At 37.8% G+C, this 23290-nt stretch overlaps 1 protein-coding gene and 1 long non-coding RNA gene across 2 annotated transcripts; both read left to right on the top strand.

Moving 5' to 3' along the window:
* Positions 1 to 266: 266 nt before the first annotated feature.
* Positions 267 to 11150, top strand: ARRDC3 (arrestin domain containing 3). Its single transcript, XM_033511391.1, has 7 exons — positions 267 to 326; positions 1045 to 1062; positions 5034 to 5136; positions 5526 to 5782; positions 6183 to 6345; positions 7147 to 7301; positions 8728 to 11150. Exons 1-7 carry the CDS (start codon positions 267 to 269, stop codon positions 8782 to 8784), a joined length of 813 nt encoding a protein of 270 aa, XP_033367282.1. The 3' UTR covers positions 8785 to 11150.
* A 1204-nt stretch (positions 11151 to 12354) lies between these two features.
* Positions 12355 to 14765, top strand: LOC117245607. The gene is made up of 2 exons (XR_004500465.1): positions 12355 to 12993; positions 13579 to 14765. It is a non-coding gene; the product is annotated as an uncharacterized LOC117245607 (long non-coding RNA).
* Positions 14766 to 23290: the final 8525 nt, after the last annotated feature.

Raw genomic sequence — 23290 nt, 5'->3', positions numbered from 1 at the left:
AGGAAGTGGAGCATTGGTGCTTGTGTAGGACAATAGGAACTTAGAGTCCTCCTGCGTGCCTCCATTAACGCTTCAGACCGTCACACATAGGCTGTTCCTTCTCATTTTGTCACGCCATATCCCCTTTTAAAATTCCAGCCCTTTTTATGTGCGAGGTGCTCAGTCATTTTTCACCCGACTGTTATTTTGACCAAGTCAGCGTTTTTCTGGTTTTATGTCAGAATAAAGTGCAGTTTCTTGTGGCATTTGAAGCTGGACAAGTAATCATGACCATAAACAAGGGTCAGCATTCCTGGCATAAAACCAGCAAGTATCTGCGTCTTTCTGTCTGAGCCAAGATCGAGTTAACCTATTAAAGAAAGAAAAAGTTTAGCTCTAGATAGCATTAATTAGGCAGCTTGCCATTTCCTATGCCCCTGAATCTGTCTGGTACTTTCTGGGTGGTGCTCCTACACTCTTGTTCCTTTCTCACACGGTTTTTTCGTGTGTGTGTGTGTGTGTATGATTAATGTCTGGACACTGTTGCCAGGCAGGAGATACAAAGAAGCCGAATTTCTAATTTAATCTTAAGCAGCAGACTTGGTTCTGTTAATGCTGGTAAGAATCCAGCTCTACTTCATTCTGACTTGTAATTGCAGGGGAAAGCAGCATGATTTCCTTTACAGACCTTGCATGGAGGCCTTGAAATGGCAGCAGTTGAAACTGTCAGTGTTCAGAGGCAGGATTATATTTAAACAAATTAACCTCTACTTCTCTCTGCGGTGAAGGTGGCAATCTTGCCTACCTTTCTGTTGGAGTTGTCCCTGCATTCCAGCAGTTAATAAATAATGGACTGGAGACCCTTGTTTCTGGGACATCGTATTCTTTGAGTGTTGTAATGTGTGAGCAGGTTGCTTTTTTTTTCTGGAAGAGAAGCCCATGCAAAGTATAATATGTGCAGCTGGATTAGTGTGTTGGTTTGTTTTGTTTTTTTTTCTTAGATGATGACAATTCAGAGGAAGGCCTTCACACCATCCATTCAGGAAGGCATGAATATGCATTCAGCTTCGAGCTTCCACAGACGTAAGTACCCACTCACAGTCCTCCACGCAGGGCCCTGCTGCCCACCCGCCTAACCAAAACTCCTGCTGTGGGTGGAGGGGAAACCTTTTCAATGGTAGTAGGAATTGTGCTCCAACATGCAGTAGAGAACATAATCTCATTAAACTGAAGAGGTTGCTTTTACACTGATATACCTGTCCCTCTTATTTTTTTAAGTTTCCTCAAAAAAGGGAGCTCACTGCTGCCCAGTTGCTCACTTCCTTTTTACTAAGTCTTGCTGACTTACTAGATATTGCAATCTTAGTATCCTTTCCCAAGAGGAGGGAGAGGAGTTTGAACTGTCACTGGAGTCCTGCAGAGTGGCTGAGGTACTTTCTAACTCAATCATTTACTGGAGCTAGGCAGACCAGCACACCTAGAGATAAGATTACAGAGGAATTGTTTGGACTCACATCGGGAACAGATGTGGCAAGATTACTTAGATTTCAGCTAAAGAGGAGGTTGTTCTTACTGAGATAGGATGTATGTACCCAGGGTGGCTATTTATGCAGAAAACCTGGCTGGACACAAACTTAAGAATGGGTGGGTAAAGTAAGAAAGATTCTCCCACCAAATCCCATTTGTTTTAGAAAACAAAGGCAAAGAAAGAGTAAGAGCAGAAATTTGTTCTGGTAAGATAAAAATGGTTGCCCCACTCCTGTCTGAAATACGTAATGTACACACTACGGATGTAACATTGGATGTAGCAGAATTACCAATATGGAAATGAGCTAAAAATACAAGTTCTAGTAAAATCAAATACACAGGAAAAGAGGGAGTATGGATGAAAAATGAGCCTTTCGCTGTAAAAGTAGCGGTCATTAAAATTTTGAAAGTCACTGAAAATTTGGCAGTTTTATGTGAATAAGCTCACTGCCTAATACTAAAGTTGTTTACTGGAGGTTGGTTTTAGCAGAATGTGCAATGACAAACACTTTTACAGTTTCAAAGTGAACAGCACAGGATTTCTATGCTGTTCCAGTAAGATTTTCTGTGAAGGCCTTTAAACATGGAGATTTAACATGGTCAATTTAACATTCTGTGAAAATCTCAACTACAAGGAGTAGTAAGGCCAGTACTGATTTTCTCTTGAGTTTAAAGGGTCATTTAATAAAAAACCAAAACAAACAAAACAAAAAAAAAAAAAAAACCAACCAAAAATACCCCAAACCCAAAACATAGAAACATCATGAAATGCTTTGCTTGAAGTGAAACAGTCAGATAGCAAAATATCACAAGCATTGGTCAAATTGTAGGTTCTTTTTTAGTGCCATGAAGGAATAGATGTTAACCCAGTTTTTACTAATACTGGAAGAACAAAGGGTGATATTAAATAAAGTCTGAACTTCGATGCCGCCTACTTACTTGCTATTTTGTGTCCATAGAATACTTCCAAAACTGACTTAAACTTCAGAGCAACAATGGAAAGATGTGCATCATCCTTACTGACTTTTCCTCTACAGAATATGGGACAGAATGCAACACTAAAGTTGGATTAGAAAAGCCTTTTAATCTCATTATTGGGGGAAAAAACCTAGACATTTCAAATATGCAAATAGATAAGTCAAACATGTAACTGAAATAATAATTCTAGTAAAGCACTAGAATGGCTAGTACTACTCGCTATGGAAAATACGGAAATGTTACAAATACTTTGTTTTAATGTATACATAACAGTGTATCCAGAACATAGTAAAATAGAAAAAAGAAGACTTAGATAAAAATAAAGAAAATTAAAATTAAGAATTAGGTAAGTTACAGAAATTACTTTTAATTGGAAATAATTGAACTACAAAGATTATTTATCTTTCATTTTATGATACTACAATAAAAAAGGCTTACAGGTCTGGCAAAACTACCTGCATCATCTTTCCTCCTGCTTCTAAGATAGACTTCCTTGATTTGACAAATTTCAGAATAGTCTTCATGATTTTATATGTGTATGTATGTATAAATATATATGCACATATATATGTACATTTTTAGTTATTATAAATTTTTTAAGCTGTCTTGTCATGGTAGAGAAAGATTAGAAGGTGCTCAAAATAGCCTCTCTTCAGAACTCCAAGTTGTAATATTCACTCTGCTTAAGGTGAACCTAATTACGGAAGTGCTGAGTTACAGCTAAAATTAACCTGATGTTGAGCTACTGACCAAGTAAACAATACACAGTGGTTTACAAAATGTGATATCCAAAACTAAATAAAATAACAAATATAGTTTGTTGATACTAATGGTAATTTTAAATTGGTAGTCAAAAGGGCATGCTTTACCCTAGATGTGGAAGTGGCCTCTTAAGCTTAAGGAAAATCTGTGTTCTCCTCGCATTTTCTAGTACAATTCCTTACTTGATTCTTAAAATCTGTGCAAAACTATAGTAGGATAAATTGGAGATGATTTTTTCTCCCATCTTTAATCTTGAATTTTTCTGAGATACGCTTCATTAAGTACTACAGTGCATTAAAAATGCAGTTCTATATACTAATCACTGACTTGATCAATTGTATCATTATTAGACAGAAGGACTTTACTCAATTTTGACCTTTGTGTCCTGCACAGACCACTTGCTACCTCATTCGAAGGCAGACATGGCAGTGTGCGCTATTGGGTGAAAGCCGAATTGCATAGGCCTTGGTTTCTACCAGTAAAATTAAAGAAGGAATTTACAGTCTTTGAACATATAGATATCAACACTCCTTCATTACTGGTAAGAATGGACAGAATTATTCATTTCTTGTTTCTGGCATTAAAAAATAATGAAGTTTAATAACTGAAACAATATCCATATTTAATTTTACCTAACACATTACCTAATACTTACTTATTTGATACTTAGTTACAGCCAATCTTCTAAGTATTACATTAGTTCTGCAACTCTGTAGGTACTGGTATTTGAAAGCTACTTTGTCCTGTACTTGGAGTTGCTTTACTTTTAAGATATATAAAATGGTTTTGTCAATTTAAATTAATACTAAATTGTTAAATGTGACTAAGAAGGAAAATTTTGAGAACTGTTCCTCCTTGATTTTGAACAAGGAACAGCGAAACTTAAAATAATTAGTGTGACAGACTGCAAACTTAAAAATGCAAAGTAAATAATGTACTGATGTGCATAATTGATAATTTTCATATAGATGGTTTTCTACCATTGGGGAGAAATTATCACAATGCTCTAGAAACTTTTTCTGAAATGTCATTTCATTAAAATAATTTCAGTTTCACAACTGCTTTCAATGAGGATTTGATTTTAATCAGGCCTAAGATTCCATTCCCCCCAACTCTTCTTCAAATTCACCCCCCATGGAGAGGGGAAAAAAAATCTATAAATCCATTGAAATAGGTTTCTTGTGTGTATGGGTGAAAAATCAGAGTTGCAAAGGAACATTGGCCTTGCACAAATTCCATTAAAATCAAAAGACTCTCATTTGACTTTAATGGGCTTTGGATCAAGTCTGAAATCCTGGTGTCATGTAAAATAACAAAGTCTGTTTAATACAGATGAAACTGGATCTTTTTGAAATGGGAAATAGCAGGAGTCAAGGTTACAGTACTTTATCTTAGGTATTGTTTCTGAGATATTATACTGGATAGACATTCTAGTTTACTGGTAAATTAAAATCTCTTCAACAATATGGTGGGATGTGTAGGCTATAAAGCCTTTCCTTAAGCTGTGCTAAATTTATTTATTTATAAAAACCAGTTTTAAATATAACTGTAGTATGAAGTGTAGCAAAAAAGCAGTGTTAATGAGTGTGGAATTGGAGTGCAGCTTGCAGTTTGCATAGTGCAATTTGCAGTTTGCTTGAGGTTTCTCCCTCTAAGTAAAACTAGATGTGCTTGTCAAAATGCATAGAAAGTATGTAATCAATTATTTTTTTTGTGTGTTGATTAGAACAGATTAAAAGATTAATGGAGCACTCTATTAAATGGAAAATATTGTTCTTTTCTTGCAGTCACCCCAAGCAGGCACAAAAGAAAAAACTCTCTGTTGTTGGTTTTGTACCTCAGGCCCAATATCCTTAAGTGCCAAAATTGAAAGGAAGGGCTACACCCCAGGTACGTAACAGAAGTAATTATAGGAAATGTTTTTCCTTCCCTTTTAAAATGACAATTTGTACTTAGCCGCTGTTATATAACATAAATACTTCAACTATTTTTACTATTTTGGTGTGCATTCATCTGTCTTGCTGTTTTAAACTACTAATTTTGTTAGCTTGCTGTGTCTCCATACTGTTAAAGGACATCTGCTTTTATTGGGCCTGTGCATTTTCCTGTTAGATTTACCTCATGGTGAGGTAAATCTTACTCCTGCTAGCATCAGTGGATGTTGTTCAAAGTGTGGAGCATTGCTAGCAGCATCCAGTGCCTTATAATACACAGTGTGTGGCAATTTGCATAGTTGCTTTGCAAAAGCATAGATAAAATGAAATTCTGCTTTGTTTCAGGTGAATCAATTCAGATCTTTGCTGAGATTGAGAACTGCTCTTCCCGTGTGGTGGTGCCAAAGGCAGCCATTTACCAAACACAGGCATTTTATGCCAAAGGGAAAATGAAGGAAGTCAAACAGCTCGTTGCCAATCTGCGTGGGGAATCCTTGTCATCTGGCAAAACAGAAACCTGGAATGGCAAACAGTTGAAAATTCCACCAGTGTCTCCTTCAATCCTTGATTGTAGTATAATCCGTGTGGAGTATTCACTGATGGTATGTTGGGTTGTTTCATTGGAGCATGAGTCGCTTCCATGAGTCCTTGAAAATTGTTAACAAAGCATTGTGACCTGCTAACTACTTATAAAAAAAAATAAATAGCCTAGCATTAGGTGTCCTGAAAAGAATTATCTAAATAAATTAAGTTTAAATCTTGCATGTTGTAAGCAAATGTGTTGCTAGTACATGACATTTCCATATGAGGATTTGTGTTAAGAATATGGAGCTGCCTTTGACTTGGAGGGCTTTTTGTCTCCACAGGGACATTGGCTCTGAAACAAAAAATAAGAAATTTCAGTTCCTTGTGAAAAATTCCATGGCTGAAGTTTTTAGTCTAATAATTACGAAGTGCTCATATAAACCTATTTTTAATCTATACCTCTTTGTTGTTCTTTAGGTATATGTGGATATTCCCGGCGCCATGGATTTATTCCTTAACTTACCACTGGTCATTGGCACCATTCCTCTACACCCATTTGGTAGCAGAACATCAAGTGTAAGCAGCCAGTGTAGCATGAACATGAATTGGCTTGGTCTGACACTGCCTGAAAGACCAGAAGGTAACCTGACAAAACAAGTCTGTTTTGATTTTTGTGTGCTTTATTTATTGCTGCCATGCAAGCAGACACAAATTACATCTTTCATAATAAGGTCCATGGAAAATCCTTTGTGGATGTTTCCTTGCTACCTGCTCGCTCTATGTAGAGGAATGGAGTTCCTCTCTTTGCCTTCTTCTCTCAGGTGTACAAGCAGTGGAATTCAGCTGCTTGCAGGCTGGTGAAAGTGAAAGCACAGAATGCCATTGTACCTGGGCAGAATTACTTCTGCCTCCAGTATCCTATCCTTGGTTGTAAAGCAGTGTAACTGCCAGAGAAGCAGCTATATTATGACCTTTATTATCCTTAGTAGCCAAGACTTCGTGAAAACATAATGTAATCCATTTCAGTGGGAATCTCTTTTGTCAAAGGAGAAGCTCTGTTGCTTCTTCCCTCTTTTTGCGTAGAAACTTATGGACATTTTGATGGACAAATCCCAGACTGATGATGGAGTCCAGAGGAATGCAATATTTTATCATTCCTGCCTGTAACAGAAATTCAGTATTCTAAATATGCTTTAAATTTGAAGGTGAAAATTAAGCCACAATGAACAATGGTCAGTCTGCTCTTGGATTTGAGCATAGTTTTAAAATAAACTATAGCAGCCTATCCTCTTTTTCATGTTCAATAACTGGAAAACTCATGGAAGTAATTTATCTACATGCTGGTGCATTTTGCAATATAAAAGTTTAATATTTATCATGTTATATGTTTTGACATGCATAAGAACTTGTTGTTCGAACTGCGTGTGCCTTTTCCCTGCAGCACCTCCCAGCTATGCAGAAGTGGTCACAGAGGAACAGCGACAGTCCAGCCTTGCACCCTTAGGTGCTTGTGATGACTTTGAGAGAGCGCTTCCAGGACCACTGTTTGCATACATCCAGGAGTTTCGTTTTCTGCCTCCACCCCTCTACTCAGAAGTATGTACCTCAGAATATAATTATGAATGCGCTGTTTGTCTGAATTCTGTCATGTGGAATAAATGTAAGAAACTGTTTCCACTTTATGAAAACTGGACAAATAAGCAAAAACATGAAAAGGGAAAAAAGTAACATAGTTTTAGCAAAGTGCAGGTAAATTGCATCAAAATTTTTCTGGGATTTTTCACTAGTCTAATGCTTCATAGTGATTCTGAAACTCTTTTGCACCCTCTGGGCAATTTACTAAACTTATATTGCATTATATATGTAATACATGATATTAGTGAATACCAACATTTTCAGTCTGTAGATGGACAAGAAGCTATTTTTCACCTCTACTCTCTAAAAGTACTCTGTATTTCTAGTTCTTTGTATGTATTGCTTTCAGAATTTCCATGCAGAGAAGATACAAAGCTGTTCCTTCTGGCTCAGGTTTCTCTAAATTCACAGTTCAGTTTCTATCTTCAAATTCAGTTCTATGAAAGTCAATAACTAGGACACAAGTTTAGGCTTCAAAAGCCTTATTTTTCAGGGAAAAGCAGTGGTATAGGACAAAATAGAATAGTGTCCTTTGACTAAATCTTGCCTGGATCCACCCACTCTTGATTTTTTCTTTCCCTCTTGAATCACTTAATCCGCTAGTGAGTGAGTGTCATGTTTTTCGTGTCTTGTTTGAAGACTCTTCTGTAATATAAACCTGGAATACAACTCAGTGCCTTTTTATTTCAGGTACTCGAAGTATTTATAAATAAGCTTTCCCTTTGTTCTGAAAAATGACTTTTTAAAATAACTGACCAAACTATGTAGTGTTCATTTAAACTATTTTTCCAATTGAATTTTGGACACCTAAGTTAGAGACAGTGTTCTTCACCTCTTTCTTTATGTTGAAAGGAAGGGGAATATTGAAATATTCTTATATTGAAAGGAAGAACATTGTGTTGGACACACTGAGTTCTGAAACATTTTATGGGGTTTTTCAGGATTCATTAATTACAAATTAGTAGAAGAACTTTTTACTAATAATTTTGTGCCTTTTTAACTAAGATGTCTTCCAAAATCAACTTAGTATTTTAAGTTACATGTTCAGTGATGAGACAGGTTATCTTCTAACTATGCAATAAATAATTCAGAACATTAGAACATTTGTGCTATTACGGCAGATTTTTTTCAAAGTTTTATTACATCTTTGTGTGTATCCTTAAGCTACCATCAACCTGTAGTTTAAAATGTTTCACTATACTTACTAAATTTCAATTGAAGGTTTTTTATAATTTCTAGAGATACTTCAGTTACTTGAATAACCTTTGGATTGGGAATACCATTTATCACTATCTCAGACTTAAAAATGTTGGTGTTTGTACTGTTTTATTTTCTAGCAGTCAGTTCTAAAAATGCCTTGGGTTGTGTTTTTTCCCCTTTTGTTTAGATTGATCCGAACCCAGATCAACCCACAGATGACAGACCATCTTGCCCTTCTCGCTGAAGGAATCCATAAGCAGCTGACTTGACTTGGGTTTGGATTCATACCTGCTGTGATGAAGGTCAAGGCATCATAGTGGAGACACACTTTCAGAGAAAGTGGGTTTGCTCTTGCCTGTGTGGTGAATAAATGAAAACAACCTGTGATCATGCTTTGAAGCCTACAGTAACACTGTAGGACTGCTCCACATGCTTGAAGAACTGAGCTTTCCCCCCTCCCTCTTAAATACTGGCACATACTAGGAGCAGCCTTACTAACCTACAGTCATGTGTGTCCAGACACTCAAACCACATTAAGAGAGGTTTGGCTTCCTCTTAACGATATGGAAATTTGCACATGCTTATTGCTTACATTGTGCGGTTCAGTGTCACTACAGCTTTTTCTCATTTACGCCAGACAGTTGTTACCCCTTTCTTATTTCTTGTGGTCCGCACAAAAAGGAGCAAAAGAAAGCTTTGACAAAAGAGAAAGAAAGAAACAAAAAACCCAACAGCAACAGACTTCGACAAATGCACTGACTTTTCCTTTTTTTTTTTTTTTTTTTTTTTAATTTAATGTAGCCTGGACTTTACCTGCATATGCACATGCTCAGAATTGTCCTAGTAGGCTGATCATGTATCACCTCTTCAGCTTGGATCCTGTTGTGGATTTATTTACAAACATCAAATGCCTTCAAGCCAATCCTTCTTGCTGTATGTTTTGCAGCCTACTGTAGTAGATAAGCAACAGATAATGGGGATAGGGTGGGAGGGTGAAGAGTTAATAGAAAGAAACTAATAGACTTCATCAAGATTGTATACTTTCTTGATTTCTTTTAAGAATTTGTTGCCTTTCTACTATTATCGCAAAGCAGCATTTTGTTACAGACTGCCTAAAAATCACTTAATCTCAGGTGAACTCATCACTTGCCAAACTGTTGGAACGCTATTTGGTTTTTTATGTTGCACTGTTGAGTTAGTTCTTTTTTTGTTTTGTGTTTGTGTTTTGTTTTTGTTCTTTACTTGAGAGGGAGATCTGGAGTAGGGACATACACAAAAGTTACAAAACCCACCTCATTCCCATTTCTCTTTCTACATTATAAAAAATGACATTCAAGTTGTGAAGCTCTAAAAAAAAAAGGCATAAATGAAACCAGCACCAGCAGACACCAGCTCTTTCCTTAAAAAGACTTTTAAAAGGAAGTGGTTATACACTGTCTAGGACTCACAGACAGATCAATATCTCCCATAGTAGGGATAGGAAGGGAAAGTAAATTTATTTTTATATATAGCTACTTAAACACCAAAAATTCTGTGATGAGTCTAGCAGAAAATATATTTCAAAAGAAGCTTCTTTTATGCTAAGAGCTCAGTTTGTGCACTTTGCATTACCTTCAGGGTTTATGATACTGTACAAGATTAGAAGTATAATTAAAGTGGGAAAGATCAGTGTTACCAGCCATACTTAAATATGAGTTAGCTGAGAGAGCCTTGATGACTGCATCTTCCTTTGCACTCTCAAGAGTTTTGAAACAAACAGAACACTGAATTATACAATGTATTCATACAGAATGCAAGAAACTGTATGGAAAAAGCACTTGCTCTTGAGTGTGCCCCAGGAAAAGGAGTGCAGTGGAGCCATTACCTGTGCTACAAATACCAGTGCTTATGTGCTAGAGATGTACAAAGGAAGTCAGCTTTGCTCTTCAGAAACCACGGAACACAGATCAATGACAAAGGGACACCGTTCTGGTCTTGACTATTTGAACAAATCAAGATCTCATTCATCAAATACCTGTCTCCTTGTGCAATAAAAAAGCTCAGAAGAGAGCAGGAGAGGGGAGGCTGGTGTTTCTGCATGGTGCTCATTTTTAAAAACCTCTGCCTTGTTTTTAAGGCTTCATATATGCGACAAAATAGGCTTTCCATAAGTGGCCTTTATGAGAACATGAAAGATCATTCATGTTTCAAAAATGACAACAGGGTGATAAAATATAAATTATGAGTCGCGTTTTAAGTGATTCAGTTAAAAGGCTTGGGCTTTGAGCGGGAATATTGGCAAGAAGGAAAATGGATGATGTTACTAGGCCAATTTTGTGGATGTCCCTTCCCTCTAGCCTCTCCAACCAGACAATTTTTAAAGCTGATGGGATTGTTGGTATAAAAGGGCATTTGGTGGTTTTACTTTTTTTTCCTTTTTTGTTATTTTTACAGACTAGGGAACAATTGCTGATATACATAGCATTAAAGTACTTACCACAATACAACAGAAAATTTCATATGAGGCAGGATTGACCAGTATCATAGTAATTGGCTTGGAATCACAGCCTTTGTTATTAGAAGAAAAAATTGTATCAACTTATCAAATAAAGACTTGCATTTCAAATTACATTGTTACTCAGAGGCATTTCTCTTCCACAAATATTGGTCAATTCTCAGCATTATAAAACTAGAGGTTCACGGTTTTAGCCCAGTATTTGATAGAGAATTCTGATCTGAATTAGGAAAAAGTAAGTAAAATCCAAACATTAGAGAAAAAAAGTGCAATATTAAATGTTTGCTTTATAGATTATATTCTATGGCTGTTTGTACTTTTTTGGGATTTTTTTTTTGTTTGTTTTTTTGTTTTTAGTTTTGGTGCTGAATATGTCCTTGTAGACTCTTGTTTTAAGAAAACAATATGTGGAAAACAGTTTAATTTTTCCTATTGCTCTTCCTTGTGGAAAATAAACTTTTGTAAAAAAAAAAAAAAGTTTTTAAATGTTATATCTATGCATAAAAGAAAAAAAAACATAAGTATCACATAATACACAGGAACTTACTGCAGAAAACATGTATTGCCTTCTGAAAAAACAGAGGAAAAGCCATTTCTAGAGCTATACCACTGAGTACCACAAGAGTCTGGTTTTGGGATCCTGTCTCTTTTATTTACATCACTGAGCTCATGGGGCCAGGTCCCAGATAGGAATTGCCTTTTTAGGACTCTGTATCACATTACAGCTGCAGTGACCCTATTTTGAGGTGTCTGGCCCTTTCCCTGAGGAGGTAACACAAATTTTGGGGGATAAGAGGAAATTGGGAAGTGACTTCAAAGGTCTGGTTTCCAGATGGAACTTTGACATGAAGTTTGTTTACTTGGGGTGTAGGTGTCCTTTGCTGTTCGCTTTGAAGTAAGGGGATGTCAAAATGTCCACCTGTGCCCTGTGCAGTGTTGTTGAGTCTCCCCTGTGTGCCAGCAGCATGGCAGTGCATGTCCTGTATGTCATTCACGGGCAAAATGGATTGTCATCATCCTTCAGGATCAGCATGCCGCTTGACCTGTGAGAAGATCAGGGGCTTGAGTGGCAGACCTTCCCTGTGTGCTCTCCTGGTGCTTGGGCTACTGGGCCACTGTGTTCCCAGGGTACTGTTCCTTCACAGTACTGCTTCTTCACTTCAGTGATGCAGCTGCTCATGTGACATCAAACGTTGATCCAACACCCTACATCATACAAGCAATAGGACCTCCCCTTCTGAAACAGCATTTCAGCTTGATTTTGAGTTTGTTTTTGGTGAAGAATGCAGGTAGAGTTAATTCCCTCCTTATTAATAACACTGTTAGTAATTTTTTGCCAATAAGAAATGAAGGTTGTCATTTTGCTTTTCTTCTTGGAGATCTGTTAGTGTTTAACCTCTGCTGGCAAAGAAGGACTGTGCATCTTCGTGCTAAATGCCTCACCAGTGGGTTGGGGAAGAGAGTCAGAAGAGTCAAGTGAGAAAACTTGGGCTGAGATACAATTTAATAAAGCAAAAGCCACAGACACAGAGCAAATCAAGGAATTCATTCCCCGTTTCCAGTGGACAGTCTTGTGTTCAGCCATCTCTAGGAAAGCAGGATTCTCTATCATGCCTTAATGGTGACTTGGGAAGACAAACTCCATCACTCTGAATGTCCTCCCACTTCATTCTTCCCTCAGCTCTATATGCTGAGCATGACACCATATGTCCTAGAATATCCCTGTGATCAACTGGGGATCAGCTGTGTCCCCTCCCAACTCCATATCTACCTCCAAACCACTTGCTGGTGGGGTGATTCAAGCAGAAAAGGCCTAGATGCCTTGTGAGCAGTAACTAGAACATCTCTGTGTTGTCAGTGCTGCTTTCTGTGCAAATCTGAAACACATCCCCATAATTCTGTTGCTACTGTGACAGACATTAAATACTCCATTCAAAACCAGAGCAAGCTCCTTCACAAGTAAGTGACAATATATATATATATATATATACACATATATTTAATACCTGCACAACCCTTCCTAGGGATTTCTAGTGCTACGTGACAGAATTTAAATTAGCACCATTAGTGGGATGACACTCTTCTAGCAGTTCTATGCAACATCTTGAAATCCTACATTTTCAGACCAGCACCTCTACCTAACAAACTTAGCTGTATTTTCAGTGTTATAAATTTGGAAGTTATCGAAGTTTTATTATTTGAGATCCTGAGAACTTTTAAATACAGATGTTTATTTCTTTATATAAATCACATAAATGTAAGTACATAAATATGTACAAAATTCTGTTACACCAGGATGTAAAACTAATGGCTCTCCCACATGAGCCATCTGTTGAAGTGTACAGAACAGCAAGTTACAATTGCTTAAGCACTTCAGCTTTGAGAGGCAATCCTGCAATATGGATCAAAATATTTTCTGGGAATTAGCTAGTTAAAACACGTACCTAGTACCTTTTAACCCCTTGCTAGATTTAAGCCTTCCCTTGTTTTACAAAAATGGACTACTACCTTGCCATGATTTTCACCTGCCTTATGTTTCCACAGCACAGCTACCAAGCATGAAGTCCAGCTACCACAGCAGCAAAGGGTCTCCAGAAGGAGCTAGTGAAGAAGCTCAGCAGCAGCCCAGCAATGCCTCTCTGTAGGAAAACAACTTTGTCTGGACAGATGCTGTTGATCTGAACCAATTCCTGTGACTAGGCACATGGCTATGGGCAGCTCCTGCAGAGAGACAAACACCGAGCAGAGATTTTCCATAGACAGGAGGACAGCTGTTGTGGGTGCACAGATGCCAGATGTCCCATGGATTTTGAGTGGAGTCTCCCTGAAGAGATCCACGTTAGGAGTTACCAGGATTTGCACTGTCTGACCATTGCTGTGGATTTTAACTCCTGGATTTTGACGTTGTTAGTGAAAGCCACTTGAAAAGGCACATTGTCAGGCACATTCCACCTTGACCTCCAAATCATATCCTGGAAACAGGAGAAAAGTAACCTATATCTTCTCCCAGCAGTCATTCACTCCAGGAACTCCACCTGGATACAGCATGCTATTTTTAGAGTTGGCTCTCACTGTCTCCTGACCTAGTGGATATTAGGACAGAGGAGTAGCTTCTGAGTAGAATCCAAGTGCAACCATGAAATCCAAGTTGAACGGTGCACCTTTCACCTAGTACAACTCCTAATGGGGGATTCAGAGTTCAGAAGGACACTGCCTGCTGAGTTTGCTTCAGGCACCTTGCCTGAAATGTTTGTCATATTTGGATGAAAGACGATTACCTGGATCAGAGAAGGGGAGAGCGCTAAATATCACCTAAAAATTGAATTATTTAGATGTATTTTAAGGGGGAGAGGAATGTACAATTAAAAAATTAAAAATCACATCCAGAAAGATAGCCTAGCACTGTGTGATAATTCTCCTGTGTCTCACACAGGCAAAGCTCCTCTCTCTCTCTAAGGCAGTGCATTCCATCTACCATGAGCAGCTCCGTGCTTGATCTTCTGCTGAGACACTTAGGGGAATAACCAAGCACACAATGTTTCCTGTTGCTCCCATGCATCACTACCAGAAGCCTATCACCTTCCATCATGAGTCTCTCCAGGCTAAATCATACCTTTGACTCACCAACTCTCCACCAAATGCTTTGTAATGGGTACGCCACGACCTGTTACCTGTTTATTGGTGTAGTAAATGCTGTTTCTAGAATAAACTGATGAATGTGATGCCATTCAGTCTTTCTCAAAAGAGATATGATGCTTTTGTTTACAGCTGAATAGTGGATTGGAGTATAGGAAAAGGGAAAAATTATTGCAAAATATGAAAATTAATGCAATTTCCCAGAGCTTAAAAAGACTTTGCTGTGATTGGACTGCCTTGAATTAAAACAAAACTCCCCACTGAAGATGGTCAACATTCAAGGCAAAGCTATCATCATTGCCCATCAGCTAAGAAACAGAATTTAAGAATATCTTCTGTAAACATGTCAAATATTCAGAAGGTAATGACTTCTGATTAATAAATTGCTTTTTTTTATTATTTACACTCCTGCTTGGGGTATCAATCCTAAGTCAGTTGACGTCTGTTGAAACCAGTCCATTTCTTCTGTAAGTAGCCCAGTTATGAATTCCAAGAAAGTAGATCATGATAACAACTGCAGGTCTAATTAAAAAAAAATTATTTCAGCATTAAATATACAATATAAGCAAAGAGAAACCTGCAGCAGCGTTTTACAGCTATATAATTATCTCCTATAAATTAAACTAAATGGTCCCCTTCCCTATCATTTAACAGGATAAGACAGGAAAGACAGTTTTACTGCTGCCCATTATTTTTTCTTAGTCCATCAACACTGTTCATGGTGATAGAGTTTTTGACTAGAGTTTTTGCTACTCTAAAGTAACAAAGCGATTCTTCAGTTGTACCACGTAAAACTGACCTCCCAAACAAAACAAAGGAAGAAAACCATACCTGTGCAGAAGTAGAACAATGTAAACTAAGTAAACTTTAAAGCCACAAAATTTCTATTATTTTTTTCTGATTTCCCCCTCTTTTTTCCTCTCATAGTTCAAAGTAATTCAAAGGAAGTAATAATCTTCTCTTAATAAATTCTCTTAATTGCTGTCTTACTCTTCCTTTATTTTACTCAAACTTTTTAATGCTTCAAAATATCCTACTTTTTTTCTGTGCACATAACTTATTCTATCATAAAGCCTCATATAAGCCTGTATTTCCTCAAAGAAAATCCATTTCATCCAACTTTTGGACCCAAAATACCTTCCCAGAATAAGCTTGAAAATACACTTCCTCCCCCAATCATATTTTTTGGAACAAAAACCTAGGAGTATTGACTAGATAGACTTTTGATTTCCATGTATAAAACTCACATTTTATTCATGGTTTGGACTACTAAATAAACAGCTGCAATATGGGAACTATTTTAAAGTATTTCAGCATTATTATCATGAATTATCTCACAATGAATTCAAATGGACTTACCTTGAAGGTGATTTTATCACAGGTTAAAAGCACTCAGAGGAACCACTAATCTTAGAGTACACCGCAGTGAACTTATATCTTCTTACCTGGGAGATATCAGATCCTACCTCTGTCTCACAATTACCCCTCCATCCCAAAAAGCAACCCAAAAAAACAAAGTACCACAAACCATAAAAAAATTAAGCTTTAGAACAGTTTATAAACAGCATTTTCATGTAGCTAACATAGGGAAACACTTTTCTAATGAAGAGCTACCTACTACTACTGCCCTACGCTTATGCTTATAGTTTTTTGCTTCCCATATGGAGTTAGAAAGTAATTTTAAATTATGTTGATTTATTTGGCATATATTTGGTACTCTTCTATGACTTTGCATGACTGAATGCTAGCTAAGTTTCTGGCACAACCAGAAGAAACAAGAAATATTACACTTGAGAGCATGGTTAGGGTTGAAACAGAGTACAAGCAGCGTGTTTTGCTACTGCAAAAGGCAAGTTCTGCCGTGCTAAACCTTATTCTCTCAGTGAAAAATACAAAATACTCCAACAAATCATTCTTTTACCCTTTGCTGAAAATGAGCAGATCTGAAAGTAATGGAAATTAGTTGTTATTACAATTAAAGATCAATGCAGGGGGAAGGAAGAAACCCAAGTTTTGCAACTGGCGACTGGCCCCTCCACCCAGAGTGTCCAAGCAGCCACCAAGAGAGAAGCCAGACATCTCTCCTCTGATGAGCACACAGATATTTTTAGCTCAGTCATGCAATCTGCAATTTTAAAGTGCATTGCAACAGGAAAGTCCCTTGCTGAAGGCAGTGAGAGGCCCTTCAGGAACCTCTGACAGAGCAAATTCTCCAACGTGCATCTACCTCTACCACCTGCGTGAGTCCACAGGGATAACATGCACAGCCCCAAACACAGGCAGACATGGACTAAAGGGACTGCGGGTAAGGAACAGCTTCGATTTATGTGATACAGAGATCTGTTGACTGATTACACAAAACAGAGATCTGTCCAGTTCAGGCAAGGACAGTTTAGACTTGGACGTGCTGTTTTGTTTTTCAGCTTTATAAGAAGATGTTCTTTTTCTGCAGCCCATAGATCTTTCTAAACATGGTGACAGTTTTAAAAAGAGGTTTCAAAATGCTGTTACTGGATTATTCTGTGGTGCTCTGAATTGTACCCAGGAACTGAACCAAACACTTTTCTCCAGCCCTCTCAGAAGGGAAGTTGTTGACAGGAGGAGCAAGCACTCTTGTGACCTTTAAAAGGTTTCACATTCATAAATTGCAGCCCAGACCCCCAAGAAGCCTTAAGGCTAGCCTTGTTACAATAAGACAAAGAGTGGAAAAAACCTAAGAGCAGTGGAGCATGCTGAAAACCAAAAGCTACTGGGATTTGTCAGTGGAAGCAGTGTATGCCATGGACATAGCCAGCACGACATAGCAAGAAAACTTGTCATGGTGCTTCTACTCAATTTCCTCAGAGGCCACGAGTGACATCCATTTAAGGTTAGTCCTACGTCACTCAGCAAGGTTTGAATGCCGTGGGTGAGCAAAGAACACTCCACACTGAGCAATGTAAACGTGGTCAGCCACCTTAACAGGGGTGCTGTGGGAGAGCTGGGTCCCGTCAGCAGGATCCAGGCACCATCCCCTCCGAGCAGGGACAGCGAAAGTGCAGCCTCATCCTCAGCAAGGGCTGTCTGACTCTCAGGAGCAGCTGCAAGGGAAATCGGTCCCTTGGCTCCCGTCTCTAAAAGGTGCTGCTGACAACAGGCTGTCGGGGGTGGGGAAGAGAGACCATGTCACCATGTTCCCAGTGAGGGTCAGAGCTGTCCACACATGCAGGGGTTTTATATTCTTGGCTTCTCCTCCAGAATTCACAGCTGACACTAGTTATTTCTAGGAGTTGTTCCTCTCCAAAAGGAAAAAGCAAGGGTGGGGGAAGAAGATGGTTGCAATTATTTAAATAAATGGCATATAAGCAATTGGTCTTATTAAAGAAATAGAAATAATAGGCTCAGCCTTTTCACATCTTGTGTGCTTATATGGATTATGACAAGCTCAGTTCTGTACAATTAATTTCATGAAAGTACAATTTGCTTCTACATGATAGTGCATGTACCTAATTTATTTTTTTCTTTCTTTCTTTTTTAAGGGGATTATATTACATAAACATAGTATATAGAAAAGGCAAAAATTATAATCAAAAATAGGATTTGTGGCTCACTGATTATGTTTACTGAGTTAAAAGGCTGAAATTTCTTCCATTCTTTTGATTTCCTTGTAGTTCACAGATTTTAATTGCTTTTGGCTCTTTGAGTTCATCTAGCTCTGATTCATGACTGCTGCATCACTAAACCTGCAGAAAAAGAAATTTTCAGCCTTCCCAGTCACCTTCCTTTTATGGAAAAAAAACAAATAGAGGAGTAGTTGTCTCAATCCATGCAAGGTCAACACAAAGACAAGCAGAAAAAGGCAATTCCGGGGGAATAACTGGACACAGATCTGTGAAGAACATTGTGTGTTCCCCTGTACCAACATCCGAACAGTCACTGGCGATTCGCCTAGATATTTTGGATGTTGCATGTCTGTCAAATAAATCAAAGATCCAGATGTAGAATCTGGCAGTGATGACATTCTGCTGGTGTCTTTCATCCTGTTGGCTCGTGATTAGGATATGGAGAAGCATAAATATAATGGTTTTTAATCAGGTATGCTTCTTCAGGCACTGTTTTATTTCTTGGAAAATTGACATATATTTCTTTCAGTTCATCAAAACAGTATTTCAAAAACTTCCTTTCTCTTAATTCTTTTTAGAGGAAAGGTTCTAAGAGGTTCTCTCTTCAATCATGGAGAACAGTCATTCAATTGTGGCATCAGCCCTCCTAATATCACTTCCACAGAACAATGAGGAGGAAATTGCTATAAGGTTTATATGAATGCAGGTTATGAAATTTAAATTCTTACTTCTAAAGTGAAAGGAATAAAGCATCCTACAGGGTACATACACTGTAAAAATTAAGGGACACAGCTTATCTCATGCAACTTATTAAAGATAAATTATCTGGCTGCATTCTTGAGTTTTGCTTCATGATTTCCTTTGCCCAAGCCTTAGAGTTCTGCAACCAAAACTGCAGAATATTCCAATGGGTTTGCATCTTCACAGATCCAGCATGGTACAACCAGTGCACTCACAACTGTTCTGCATGTCTAGTTGATGGCAGGCTGACAGCACACTGGTTACGTCATTGAGCCCAGAGATTCATTTTGCAGACTCCGACAGGTTCAGAGGAACTTCTTCAATTAGCTAGAAACATGTCAGGTAAAATTAAGAAAATTTTGGTTTGCACAGCAAAATATATTTTGTAATTACTGAAAAATATACTATATGGAGTTTTGTCCTATAAGTCCCTATGTGTTCCAGAAAGCAGAAAGTCTTGCCAGACAGTCTGTGCTCAGTTTTCTGACACCCACATCATCTCCTAATAGACACTGCTCTAATTTCCATTGCTCTCTAAAGCAACTGATGCTCTCACCAATGTGCTATTTGTCCTGTCACTCTGGAAGGGCACCAGTGGTGTCCACCACCCCCAGCTTAGCACTTGGGTAGAGAAAAGTAGGTCATTTAATGCCGCTAAGGCATAGGCAGCACTGAGGATCGCTGCTGTGAACCCCCATTTTCCTGCAAGCCTCAGACACTGCTGTCCACAGAAACACTCCTTCTATGTTTACTTAAGAGGAGGCTGCTGAAGCAGGGAAAGCAAGTCTCCAATATGCCCTTTGTTCACGTGACCTGTTTTCTCAAAGTGCTGCAATTTCCTGTTGAGTTACCTAAAACAGTGGTCATAGAACAGATGACAACTAAATCTTACGATTTGCAAGGACATTGTTATGTTTCTAATACAATGTTTTCCTGCCTGTCTCTTTGGAGTCATGAGTGGTGTGTATTGCCCATGTACAAAAGAAAGGCACAGATGTTCCAAAGCTCTGTCTAATACCTCTTATTGCCTGCATGAGGAAAGTTTGTCTATGGTTAACTCTTACAACAAATGTGACTTCACCTTTTTAACCTAAGAAAAACCATAGTTGTCGTCTCCCATTTACTAGGCACACGTTGGTGCCCATCTTCTCCTTGGATTCATTCTTGAGATAATGGAGAACTCTAAGAACTAAGCAATATTAATGTTATCCTTTGGAAATCTGCTTTGAAACAACAACAACAAAATTGCCTAAGGAAGTGTCTCTCACTGAGAATATTCTGTGTGCACTGGAGTTAATAAATATGCACAAATAGGGACAAGCTAGGACTCAAAATCTGTAATTTACTCTCTGAGTTTGCTCCAGGTGACCAGTGTCTTTGAAGAGCACATTTATAAGCAACACTTACAGCCAGATGCAGTTTAAATGTTATTATCCAAGCTAACTGCTGCAGCTGTAAGCTACATCAAACAGCTACCAAAAGTCTCACACTGATCATTTCTACTAAGCATACATTTTTGCTTGTGAATCCAGAGTAATTCTTCTGCCATGAGAGTCTTAGCATGCAGAAGTCTTAGCATTTGAAAACCATTTTGGTGATCTCATTTTTCTCTTCATAATAATATATTATGAGTTTTGAAGAACACTTTCTTGCCTCCACCTTCTTTACCTTTTTCATTATGGCCTCTGTAGTCTTCAGGCTTCCAAAGCTGTGCAAGTTTTAAACAGTGATATATTCCACATACTTTTCATCTCCCACATCTCATAGCATGAACATAAAGTGTTAAGTAAAGCCTCAGATAAGTCTGGATTTAAATGAGATTTCTTGTGAATGAAACACACAAGGAGCACTCGGGAAGCGATTCTTTGCTAGGGAGAGCTACCCAAATGACTTTTCAATATGGATCTTCACGTCCTTGTCCTTTTTAAAAAAAAATAATGGAAGACTAGGCAACTGCTACAGTCAGCAACACACTACAGCTATTCTAACCTACATCAAGTAAGTTGACAAGAAAATAATTAAGATTTCATTTTAAGATTACAAAACAAGATGTTTTTCAAGCAAATAAAAGAAGACACCAGCAATTTATTTTCCATATTTAAAATTGTTTGCTTATTCTTCCATTTAAGAATATTGTAAACCCTCTGAGTGCTTAAAACTAAAACTTATTTATTTAAAGACTATATTTGTTCTACACTTTATTTTATGCAGAGGTATATTTCTAAAATGCCCATTGAAGCTAACCTGGTAGAACACAGGATTCAGATTAAAAGACTGCATATTAAAATTCCTAGTTTCCTGGGTTTATATATATATATACATTTCACTAGGAAAAACACTGAAAACAGCCTCTATAGATTCATCTATTATTGCAGAGGTTCTAATAGCTATTAACCATTTCAACTTCTTTGGTACGTATAAAGGAAATTTTGGAGGTACACTTGACAGATTCACATTTTCCTTTATTTTATCACATGCCCTCTGATGGTATAGCCAGTATTGGTAATTTTTGCTTAATAAATCACTAAGTAAACCTGCACATATATTTTCTCACTTCTTTTTCCTTTACACATATCCAATCCATATGTTTGAAAAGTTTATAAAAGCCACATTATTAATCATTTTGATGAGTTTAATTTAGAAATAAGGTAATATATTGGAAAACAAAAAGGTGCATTAAAAATAATAGGCCTTGTAAATCACACAAGCCTATTTTTGTTTTATGAAGTATTCTGTCTGGGAAAACACTTTGACTGTAGGAGCAGGAACACAGCTGGTGTGTGCATACCAGAACATACAACTGCTGCTGGAGTGAAACTATTGTGTTTATTGTTAAAGACTGGGAAAATGCCAGGACATCTCTGGATCTAAATTCTGCAAAACTTGCTCTGGCAGGAGCTCCCCTGCAGCCTGGGTCCAGCTCTCCAGCTATTCTGACAAGTTTTGTATCTAGCCTGCTGTAAACAGGAAATCAGAGTGGAGAAGCCAGGAAAGAAGTATGAAACCCCCTTGTAAACGGGTTGTGTAATGAGCTTGGGCAGAGGGCTTACTGAACAGAAACTGAGTCGTGTTTTTGTAACCAATGACCAGTTTCCCTTTCCCAGGCCCCTCCCCCACCTTAGTATTAGCATTAGTATTATTAATAATGTTTTTGGTTTTCTGATTCTTCTTATGTCAGCCCTGGCATATCCCTTCACTGCCTTGGTGATTGAGAGCAGCTGTTTATAGCAGTCGTCTTGATATCACACAAGGCTGAACTTCCCACAGCTTCTCAGAAACACCAGCACAGAGCAACAACGTTTTAAAAACCTGACAATGCCATTGCCATTAAATCAGGAGCTCCTCTTTCTTGGGCTGTACTAGTTTCTTAATGAGAAGCAGCAGGACAAACTATGATTGCAAGAGGGCACTGTACAAGCACAGGACAAAGAATTCATTATCATACCCTCCTGAGCCTTCAAAGACAGTAAGACTGGTCTTATTCTTACCTTGCAGTTGGTGAGGAAGTGATGCACCACAAACCTATTCTACTGCCTGGAGGAGAAATCAGAAATAGTTCATTGCTGTAACTCTTAGCAGTCTGCCAGGCAAATAGGTCAGAACCCCAGACATAACTGGGCTGCTGATGGGAGCAGGGTGGAACGAGTTCCAAGCTGGACTTTGATGCTTAAACAAGCACAGCAGAGTGTGAGATGCACTCTGACAAGAGACACAACTTCTTGGCTGGAAAACACATGTGGGGATTTTTTGTCTTAGGTATGATCATGTAAAACAGATGTACCTTATGTAATCCATACTTTCCTTAAAAAGTGTTAAAAGTTAATGGAAACCAAAAAAAAAAATAAAAAGAAAAAATAAAAATATAAAAACAACCTAAAATTAAATTAAAAATCCAAAACCAACCAACCGACCAACTTAAGAACCCAAACCTGAAAAAGAAAATATATAAATTTCTAATTTAAATTACTATCTTGTTATCAGAGCACAGAACACTATTCTAAGATTTGATTTTTGATTGCATTCACATCTGAACATTAAAGACCTCTTTCCTCAAGTCAATGATAACAAGAGAATCTCCATTGAAATAAAAATAAGTAAACAATTTATACATTGCTGAGAAAGGTTTGAAAACATAACTGGCATGAACTCTGATATCACAAGCCTGATATTCACACTGATAGACATATGCAAATGCATCACCTTCAAACTTATTCCTTTTGAGAAAATCCTCTTCTAGTAATATTGAGAGACCGCCAGCTATTCACCAGTCTTCACAG

The sequence above is a fragment of the Parus major genome, chromosome Z (assembly GCF_001522545.3).
Source record: "Parus major isolate Abel chromosome Z, Parus_major1.1, whole genome shotgun sequence".
Taxonomy (NCBI): Eukaryota; Metazoa; Chordata; class Aves; order Passeriformes; family Paridae; genus Parus; species Parus major.
Note: the sequence above shows the minus strand (reverse complement) of the source record. Positions and strands in the feature narration are given on the sequence as shown.

Coding starts and splice junctions, on each gene's coding strand:
- ARRDC3 (XM_033511391.1), top strand. CDS start 267: ATGACCATAAACAAGGGTCAGCATTCCTGGCATAAAACCAGCAAGTAT. Junction 5,137..5,525: donor AAGGAAGGGCTACACCCCAG/GTACGTAACAGA, acceptor GCTTTGTTTCAG/GTGAATCAATTCAGATCTTT. Junction 7,302..8,727: donor CTCCACCCCTCTACTCAGAA/GTATGTACCTCA, acceptor CCTTTTGTTTAG/ATTGATCCGAACCCAGATCA.